This window comes from Toxotes jaculatrix, chromosome 9 (assembly GCF_017976425.1).
Source record: "Toxotes jaculatrix isolate fToxJac2 chromosome 9, fToxJac2.pri, whole genome shotgun sequence".
In the NCBI taxonomy this organism is placed as follows: Eukaryota; Metazoa; Chordata; class Actinopteri; family Toxotidae; genus Toxotes; species Toxotes jaculatrix.
Window position 1 is genome coordinate 971,006 of NC_054402.1, and position 10,251 is coordinate 981,256.

The 10,251-nt window shown below is 46.2% G+C and overlaps 2 protein-coding genes across 3 annotated transcripts; both read left to right on the top strand.

The window, feature by feature from the left end:
• Window positions 1–2,031: 2,031 nt before the first annotated feature.
• LOC121187576 (oocyte zinc finger protein XlCOF6-like) lies at window positions 2,032–6,248 on the top strand. The gene is made up of 4 exons (XM_041046881.1): window positions 2,032–2,607; window positions 3,097–3,479; window positions 3,648–3,717; window positions 3,890–6,248. Exons 1-4 carry the CDS (start codon window positions 2,190–2,192, stop codon window positions 5,470–5,472), a joined length of 2,454 nt encoding a protein of 817 aa, XP_040902815.1. The 5' UTR covers window positions 2,032–2,189; the 3' UTR covers window positions 5,473–6,248.
• A 7-nt stretch (window positions 6,249–6,255) lies between these two features.
• LOC121187577 (zinc finger protein 2 homolog) lies at window positions 6,256–9,514 on the top strand. 2 transcript variants are annotated; one of them, XM_041046884.1, is made up of 4 exons: window positions 6,256–6,501; window positions 7,023–7,362; window positions 7,554–7,595; window positions 7,901–9,514. In XM_041046884.1, exons 1-4 carry the CDS (start codon window positions 6,385–6,387, stop codon window positions 9,340–9,342), a joined length of 1,941 nt encoding a protein of 646 aa, XP_040902818.1. In that variant the 5' UTR covers window positions 6,256–6,384; the 3' UTR covers window positions 9,343–9,514. The 2 variants fall into 2 exon arrangements, with proteins under 2 accessions (XP_040902818.1, XP_040902817.1); XM_041046883.1 differs by having other exon boundaries at window positions 6,258–6,513.
• Window positions 9,515–10,251: the final 737 nt, after the last annotated feature.

The window sequence follows — 10,251 nt, forward strand, 5'->3', positions numbered from 1 at the left end:
GTGTTCATGACGATGATGAAGATGTCAGCAATGACCTGTGACTTTATGCAACTTTTTCTTTGCACTAGTGACGCGGGCCGGCTGCAGAGCTGAGGCCTGATGGTCAGTGGTGTTGGGGATCCAGCAGAGACGTCAGATCCAGGAAACGTACGAGTTACCGACAGTTGGTTCGATAAAACTTCATGAAGTCGTGTGTTTTGTTGATATTGTGCCACAGCCGGCTCACATCATGCTCGTCGTTCTTCAGTCACAATGATCAGCCTCAGCCTGGTACACACACACACACACACACACACACACACACACACACACACACACACACACATAAAACATTCAGACTTTGAATAGGGCTCAGACAACAGTGAATGCAATCAATCTAAAGTTTCTTACTATAATTTTATTGTTTTTTAAAACCCAGCCTTTGTTTCTGTGTTTTCTGAGAACAATCAGGTGCTAAATTTAACCACTCGTCCGTACGAACGTGTGCAGAGCTGCTGAACTCGAATACAGACCCGCAACCCAGTTTTTGATGGTGACAACAGATGTTTTGTGGAGTCATGTCACTGACAGAGTCTGATTGTGTGGACACATGGATCCGTTTCTTACCAAGCGTTCAGGTGTTTGCACTGTGTTTAAATGGCTTTTAGCATCAGTGGTATGTGGGCTACATGCTGCCCTCACTGATCAGTGTCCGAGTGTGTATCAGAGTTTCAGCCTTCTTCTCAGTAAATACAGAGAGATTCATTCATGAACACAAATCTTTAAAACAAAGAAAGCACAGTGTTTTTTCAGATGATGTTACAGTTCAGCCCAGTGAGTTTCTGTTCATCTCTTCCTGTTTGCTGATGATCATGTTTGTCCACAGCTTTACAGTCAGTGAAGCAGCACTTTTTATTTCTGTGATCAGTGAGAGACATTCATTTGATGATTTTGTGCATCATCTTTGTGTCTGAGCCACAGTCTCAGCACGTCACCTTCAGCGAGGTTCACAAGCAGCTCTTCAAACTCACCCTCTTGTGCTCCAAGAAGATTCAAACAGTTGTTTCCGAATGTTATTCCAGCTGACGTTATGATCCTCCCGGGATCCCAGAGCACCACTGTCTATCTGCGCTCAGCCTGTCTGTCTCTCTGTCTCCCTGCCTACAGCAACCTGATCATGTACCAGTATATTAGCTCAGAGGTTTTTTTGTGAAAACAGAAAAATTTTATCCATGGTGACAATGGGAAACTGCCCATGTCTCTGTTATGTTTGACTTATTTTGAGTCTGTGTTGAAGTGAGATTATTGTTTTGTAAACTGGGTGGAAAACGATCCACAGAAACACATCAGAACAAAGAGGCTGCATGAAGGACATAGTCTCTGTTATGGTACTGCTGTGCATGTCTCAAAGTCCCATCCCTCCACTTTACAATCAGTGTAACAAACCCCGGAGACAAACTACCGACATGGAAAAAGGTGAATGAATGAACCAATAATGTATAAAATGATCAGAAGTGACTGCGAATCATTGGCTCTGTACAGTCGTTTCTTTGAATTGATAAATACAGATTGTGATATTGAAACACTGCATTTGTGTGTTTCCTTTTGTGAAGCAGATCAGTGAAACCTGTGGTCTTACAGGAGCCATTTCTCCTGTTTCATTTCATCATACGTGACATTGAATGCCACGTATGATGAGCTGTTATTGAAGTTTTGTATAACCTGAGATGGCAAACAATGTCTAAATGGGATTTACAGACCCACATCACCAATCCAGTCCAGGACAAGGAAACAAAATCTAAATAATTATATTCCAGCTGATGATGATGATGATGATGATGATGATGATGATGGTGGTGGTGGTGGTGGTGGTGGTGGTGATATATAACACACTTCAAAGTCATCAAGACACGCTTGTTTAGAGAATGTAAAAGAGCCATTCTGAAACTCCTAACCGTCTTATTGATTTCAGAGGGTGTCTGGGGCTTTTATTGTGAAACGTTGACATTGCACCGGAAACGGATGTGCAACACGGAATCTTTTCAGAGGCGCACAGGCCGCCATGTAGGACTGTTCTGTTACGTGAACACGGAAGATGAACTGTAGTTGCGTTTAAAGTCCAGCCGACTTTGATTTGCGTTCCTGTGTAAAATTAAAGATGCGTTTCGAGCTGGCGGACACCGCAGGCTGAGCTTTTACTGTGGAGGAAAATGGAGGCGAGGTTCGGCAGCGAAGTAGCGTCGATCGTGGAAGTCGCCATCCGGGCGGCGATGTCTGTGTTCAGGGATGTTTGGGCGAAAGAGGCGCCAAATACGGACTGGGATCAGGCGAAGTTCGGCGAAATCCAGGAGATAGAGAAGTGTCTGGTGGTTCAGATCCACAAAGTGTTCACGGAGTTCTCCTCCGAGCTGTTCGAGGAGAACGAGGCCCTGCGGGCCAAAGTGGAGCAGCTGGAGGATGTGCTGCAGAGGAAAGCCGGGCAGCTGGAGCAGGAGCTGGAGGCCAGAGTGGGTCAGCTGGGCAGAGACATGGAGCAGCTGGAGAGGGAGCTGAGGAGCATCAGTGAAGGCAGCGGCAAGGCTCAGGGAGGCCCGACCCTCATCCTGCAGCAGGACGGCTCATTGACAGGTGAGGTCACCGATCAGCTGATCGATCAGTCCATCGCTCATCTGTCACACTGAGCTCAGACACGTGACTCTAACTCTAACAGATGAACTGTTGGTGACAATCACAGTTATTTTAAAGCAAAAATGCCAAAACTCACAAGTTCCAGCTCGTTGTTGATTACAGAGCAGGTCTGCAGCTTCTTCTGTTACTGAACAAGCTCAACAGCTTTATGTTATTTATCTTATTTACACGACGTTATGTCATTCCTGTCTCTACGTGGCCGCGCACGGCGGAGCTCCGCCCCGATGTGAGCACACGAAGACGCGTGCGCGCGCGTCGGAAAATATGTCCCGTCAACCACCTGAAAAGCAGATAAATATCCCCCCCCCCCCCCCCCCCCACCCCCCGCCCCGGGTGTGATGCATGCATGGGTTAGTGCTTGTAATGAGCCAGTGCGCAGTAATGAATGAACTGGACGTGACAGTGTGTCTCTCTGTCTTTGAAACTCAGGGGCACCGGTGCTGTTGGCCTCCACCAGCCAAGCCGCCCCAAACTCTGCTGCCCCTCAGGATGATGGGAAGGACTCCTCCTCCATCCACCCTCCACCAGTTTCAGCAGAAAGTGAAGCGGTTCCCAGCTCCACAGCTGAATCCGTGAGCGTCCCTAAACCTGCAGTGACCCCGATGATGTTTGTCGGCAGAGTCAGCTCCGCTCCCACGGTGCTGTTGGTGAGTTCCAGCCAAGTCGTCACACAGACCCACACGCTGTCGCCGGCTGTCTATGAAACGACGGGAACATCGCAGGTCATCCTCAAACCAGCAGCTTCGCCAGGATCGACGCCTCAAGACGTCCCCAGCCCAGACTCCAGCACCATCAGGGGTCCTGAGGAAAAGGTCGGTGTTATATTTGTCTGGAAACGACAGTGTTGTGAAAATTGAATACACAAACCGTGTTAATGAGACTAATTTGGACCAGAGTGTCTGTATATGTGTATTCACTCAGTGGTGTTTACTTTGGTGGAGATACAAATTAAACCCAGATTATTTCCTTGTGCGTCACAGAATTCTGTGAAAGAGTCGACCTCAGGGAGAACGAGGAGGACGAGGAGAGCAACTTCTAAAACTGAAACAGGTACGATTAGATCTCACACCGTGGCTTCTTACAGGATGTTTGCATGTCATTTCAGTTTGCGAAGGAACTGGAAAAGGTAGAGGATGAAAGAAAAGAACTGCTGAATTAAAATCTTATTAAAAACTAAAAATAACATTAGACTAATTTTGTACTGTTTTTTTTCTGTTTCCAGTTTCCACCAACAATAACACCGACGAGAATCAAACGGAGTCAGACGAACGGCCGAAAAAAAGAGAGTCACGGATAGTGAAGCGTTTCTTCTGTGAGCATTGTAACGTCGGTTTTCACTGGAAAGGTGAATTGAACAAACACATGAAGGTCCACAAGAAGCCGTTTTCATGTGACCAGTGTGACAAAAGTTTCCTGGAAAAGAAGTCTCTGGAAAATCACGTTTTGCGTCACGAGGCGAGTAAAGAGCCCCTGCCCTTCCCCTGTACTCTGTGCAAACGATCGTACAGAAAAGAGCAGTCGCTTCAGAACCACCTCAGACGGCACCAGCGGCTGAAACCGCCAAAGCCGTTTGCCTGCGATCAGTGTGGGAAGACGTTCAGAATTAAGCGGTCTCTGGAAAACCACCTCTTACGCCACGAGAAATGGAAGCAGATGTTGAAGTGCCAGCTTTGTGACAAGACCTGCAAGACTGCTGTCCAGCTGAAGTGTCACATGGCTGTTCACTCGGAAGAAAGACCGTTCAGCTGTGAAACGTGTGGCAAGGAGTTTAAGAGTAAGGACACGCTCCGCTTCCACCAGATGGTTCACTCGAACGCCAAAAAATACAAATGCACAATGTGCGACGAGACTTTCAAATATGCCCACTCCCTGACGGTTCACAAGAGGAAACACACGGGCGTCACTCCGTTCGTATGCACCGTGTGCAACAGGGCGTACAGGACCGGCACCGCGCTGAAAAGACACAGCGTCGTCCACACGGGCGAGAAACCGTTCACCTGTCACATATGTGGAGCGAGGTTCAGCCTGAATAACAACCTCAAGAGGCACCTTCGCATTCACACAGGAGAGAAGCCGTTCGCCTGTCAGGAGTGTGGGAAGAGCTTCTCAGACAACAACAAGCTGAAGTCCCACATGCTCATCCACGGTGCCAGAAAGCCTTTCATGTGTGATCTGTGCGGGAAGACCTTCCTCTTCAACTGCCGGCTGCTGATACATCAGAGGTACGTTCATGCCGACAGGAACGAGGAGACGGACGGCACACAAAGATTTTTCCAGACTCGACGGCGAAACAAGTCTCTGGTCAAACCTTTCAGCTGCAAAATATGTCTGAGAGGTTTCAGCGCTGCGTGCTCCCTCAAACTTCATGAAAGAGGCCACAGCGAGCACAAGGAGTACAACTGCGGCATATGTGGGAAGTCGTTCCATAACAAATACTCTTTTGGATATCATCAGAGAAGCCACTCGGGGGAGAAGCCCTTTGTTTGTGATGTTTGCGGAAAGAGGTTTTTCCATGCCGGCAGTCTGAAGCAGCACGAGCGGATCCACACGGGCGAAAAACCGTACAAGTGTGACCAGTGTGGGAAGGCCTTCAGAACGGACGGAAACTTCTACAGACACCTGCGGATCCACACGGGCGAGAAACCGTTTGAATGTGTGTATTGTCAGAGGAAGTTCCACCAATCCAATCAGCTCAAGTCCCACCTGCAGGTCCACACCGGCCAGAAGCTCTACTCGTGTCAGCAGTGCGGCCGAGGCTTCTCCGACTCGAGGCAGCTGAAGAAGCACAGCTGTGACGGGTCGTAGGCGATGTGATGCTGAGCTGTGCTGGCCGCTTGTGTTGACCTGATAGAGCCATAGATGAAGCGGCGGTGTGTCGTATCAAGGGAAACAAAATGACTTAGAAAATCACATAAATATTACTCAGCTGACTCTGACAAAAGTAAGTTTCATCTGTTGCTGAGAGCTGGTGCAGTTCATAATGTAAAATATGTAGACATGTTGCAGTTACAGAACATTTGCTTGTGATAGCTTCACGGGGGCAAACGGGGGCTTATTTGTTCAGGGTTCTGTTAAGTCACTCGTCGTTACTCCTGATATGTTAGAGTTAAGGGATTAAACAAAAGCATTTAATTCACTGTTTGATTGTGAAAGTAGTGGCAGCTCTACTCGGATGCAGAGTATTCACAGTAGAGGTTAGTGGCATTGATCGTGGGATTTCTTTAGTTCTCTTTGCTTCAGGAACAGATAAGGCTGTTTAACTTTATAGGTCACTGAGTTACACATGTGAAACAGTGAGGTAAGATACCGCCAGATTTCTGTATTAGGAACTGAAGCGTTTTCTCATTTAACAGTTGAGCTGATATAAAAGTGAAGATGAAGTTGTTGTTGTTTTATTTTTTAAGATTTCTTATTCTATTTTGTATTAATTTATGTTTTGAGTTCACAATAATACAACAGAATGGCATCGAGTTGTAATTATTTTCAAAGCAAAAACTGAACCTGTAAAATGTACAGGTCTGTGCCATAAGGCAGTGTGTATAATATTTTTCGTTAATAATTGCAATTAAAGAAAATTTGCAATCGAAGCGACAGAGTTTTATTTTGAAATAGGACTTTTGTCTTTTGTGGCGCTTCCATTTCCGGAATCGATGGCGCCGACTCCGCCGCCGTTTGTCTCCGCGGGTGAAAGAGTTAGTCGTGAACTCTGAAGGTAAAATGTCAGGAAACTCCGTGTTTTATTTAGAAACTAAGTCCATCATGGAGACGGCGATAACGACGGCTGCCGATGTTTTCCGAAATCCTGAAGGAGAAGTTTCCGCAAACGGTCCAAATGTAAGTCGTGAGGTGAGTGAACGGTTTGTTTATTCAGCGGGTCAGAGACGTTGTGTTTGGAGGAGATGGGACCGACGCAGTGAAATGAAGGAGAGGGGCAGCGTAACAAAGATGGCGGTTTATTCAGCCGCTAGCTGACATTTACCAGATGAAGCTCTGAGGGGGAAGTTCCGGGTAAATAATAAACTCCACACTGTTGAACGTTGGTGCGGGCGGTTATTACGGGCTTTTGAATGACAGTGTTTGTTTTGTATTAATGGCGCCTGAAAACATCAGGGTGCGCTAGCGCCACCCAGCGGTACGGAGGGTGGACTGACTGCAAAATAAACTCCGTCCTCGATTTGTAAAATGAATGAATTTAAATGAATAATTATGGTTTGTGAGTCGCTTGTTTCATCCACCTTTCCCTCAGTGTTTTCCTGTTTTGTTTTCCTATGTGTTTTCCATGTGTTTAATCCATGTTTAATCTAATTGATCTTTTATAATTAATGATGACGATGGCCTTATTTTAATCCTCACAGCCAGATTTTGTAATTGTTGTGGAAATGTTGGCACGGGAGGCGACGAGAAAGGTCAACGCCATTTTCTCCCAGCTGTCCTCACTGCTGCACAACGAAAACAAGACTCTGAAGGCCAAAGTGGGACAGCTGGAGAGCGAGCTGAAGACCATGACTGAAAACTTTGAAAACGCCAGACTGTGGAGGGAAAACGTCCTGAATGGCTGCCCGGTCCTGTTCGAGCAGACTGGGTTGATTTTCACACTGAAGCCTTTTGGGAAGTTAAAGAGAAAAACGGAGAAAGTGACAGATGGTGTCAGCAAATCATCGCCTGCTGCCGGGGTCCAGAGTGGACGTGATGCTGGTGAGTTTCCATCAAAGGAGGAAACCACACAGAAATATGAACCCTGTTAAAAGTGTAAGGAGGGACTGCAGGATATTTCTGGACCAGGGAGCAAATGGAAGAAAAAAACTAGGAACAGAACATTTACAGTATTTTCAGGTGACTTCAGTCGTGACTAATGTGTCTTCATTTGTTATTCATGTCATGTTTAGATGATGGAGCTGAAGCTGTGTCCTCCCCATCAACTACACAAGGTGAGATTTTAAATAGTAAATATTAAAGTAATCCACAGCAAGAAAGACTCCAGTGAAATGTCTGAATAAAGTGTAGATGCAGTGATGTGTAACTGCAGGTGTAACATTTCAAATCAGAATATATCCCTGATTTCTTATGTTTTCTGAAAATCAGCACTTTCAGTTCATTGAAGTGAAATTGATGATTTCATGAGTCACAACTTTTCCTTTAACCATAAGAATTCCTCTGTTTTGCCTCTGTGGTGTTGATACTCTGGGTGTGTGTGCTAACTTTTATTTTTCCCACTTCTGTCTCGACTCTGCAGAGGACTGTACCGCGACGAACACGACAGAGTCCAGGAGCTGTGACAGCCGGAACACACAGGAAGCGGGAGTGAAGGAGAAACGGAGGGTGTTTGCATGTGACGTCTGTAACAAGAGCTTCAGTCGGCAGTTTCATCTGATGAAGCACATGAACACTCACAGAGAACAGAGGCCTTTCGCCTGCAGCCAGTGTCCACGAAAATTCAGAAATACGGCAACTTTTGAGTATCACCTGCTGCGACACGAGGAGAAGAAGCTCGCGACCTTCAAGTGCCAGCTCTGTGAGAAGACCTTCAAAACAAAAATGCACCTGAAGACTCACCAGCTCGTGCACACAGACACGAGGCCGTTCGTCTGCTCCACCTGTGGGAAGGGCTTCAAGACTAAACACAACCTGCAGGCTCACCAGGTCGTCCACGCCACTGACAAGCCGCACAGGTGCTCAGAGTGCGGGGAGAGTTTCCGGTACGCCTTCACCCTGCAGTGCCATAAAAGCATTCACACTGGAGGTCATCCCTACAAATGCACAGAGTGTGGCAAGGCTTTCATAAAGAGGCGGTCACTGAGGACGCACCAGTCTGTTCACAGAGGGAAGACGTTTACGTGTGAGACATGTGGAGCAGGTTTCACGCTTCGGCACAACCTGAAGAGACACATTCGCATTCACACCGGCGAAAAACCGTTCAAATGCAAAGTCTGCGGGAAAAGTTTCATTCAGGACAACAAGCTGAAAGCGCACATGCTTCTTCACGGTGCTTCAAAGTCCTTCATGTGCGACATGTGCGGAAAAACCTTTCTGTACAACTGCCAGCTGCAGAAACACCAGAAGCTAACTCACGATGAAAGACACGGGCAGGTGACCAGAGGACGAACCCGGGAGCGAGGAAACCGCACGGTTATCTACCGACGGGACAGGACGACGGTGGATGTGACGCCGCTCAGCTGCAAGACCTGCCGCAAGAGCTTCGACACCGCGAGCTCACTCAAAAGACACGAGCTGATCCACACAGCTCAGACACAGTACACCTGTCACACGTGTGAGAAATCGTTTTTCTACAAAGCCACGTACGACTACCATCAGCGGATCCACTCGGGGGAACGGCCGTTCGGTTGTGACATATGTGGGAAGAGGTTCATCATCCGCCAGGCTCTGAAGTCCCACGAGCTGCAGCACTCTGGAGAGAAACCGCATAAATGTGAGCAGTGCGGCAAGGCCTTCAGGATCTACACCAACTACCTCAGACACACACGGATCCACACCGGGGAGAAGCCGTATGAGTGTGAGGTCTGCGGAGTGAGGTTCAGGCAGCTCGGACACGTTAAGTTTCACATGCAGGTCCACACAGGAGAAAGGCCGTACTCCTGCAGCAGCTGTGGACTCGGATTTTCAGATTCAAGGCTGCTCAAGAAACATAACTGCACTGAAAAATATCAGAAAGCATAAAGAAAATGTTTTCTTGGTCATTATGAGAGTTGTAACTAAACTCTGCCATTAAACTACAAGAATAATTTACACGTTTCAGGAGTCTTCTCATTAATAATATTAATGAAGTGTCCTCAACTGAAGATACAGCCGATATATAACCCCAGAAATTCTGCATTTAAATAAAGATTGCTTTAAATTTATATTACTTTGCATTTTCATATTTTCAGTTTTCTTTCACTATTGAATTGCATTATATAAATAATGTATAGATTTTACTAAAATTATCTGAATGAAACATGTTCTTGTGAATAGTTGATGACGTGAAGGCCTTTACTTTGAAAGGTGAGAAAACGTTATTTTTCATACTGTTTAAACCAAAGTGTGTCTTTAAAATTTTAACCATGTTGATATTATTATTTCTTATACCAAACCATTAATACACGTATTGATTTAAGCTGTTGTACTGACACTAACGCTGCGTTAGCCACGGATTTATGTATGGTTGCAGTGCTTACATTTGGCCACTGGATGGCAGTAAACACCCACAGTTACAATCATTAAGACGCGTCAAGGCAGACGCAATGTCATATAGATGTTTCCGGTGAAGACTTTCAAAATAAAGCAGTCTAAGCTCACATGGTACATCGCAAAGAGACACATTTCATATGAATGGGAATCAGAAACACTATTTACAGGTATGTTACACATACAAGGAGTTTGACATGGTGTTGTTGGTGCAAACAGAAGACTTGGACTGACACGTCCCATAACACGCAATTTAAAAAGCGAAACATAATAAAAAGAAAAAGTATTAAGAGAAGGCAAAACAAAACAATGAATAAACAAAACAATACGCACTGACACCGGGGCAGTCATCCGCGGCGCCACTACTCCCTCGCTTGCTTATATTTTCCTAACGCAGACAGT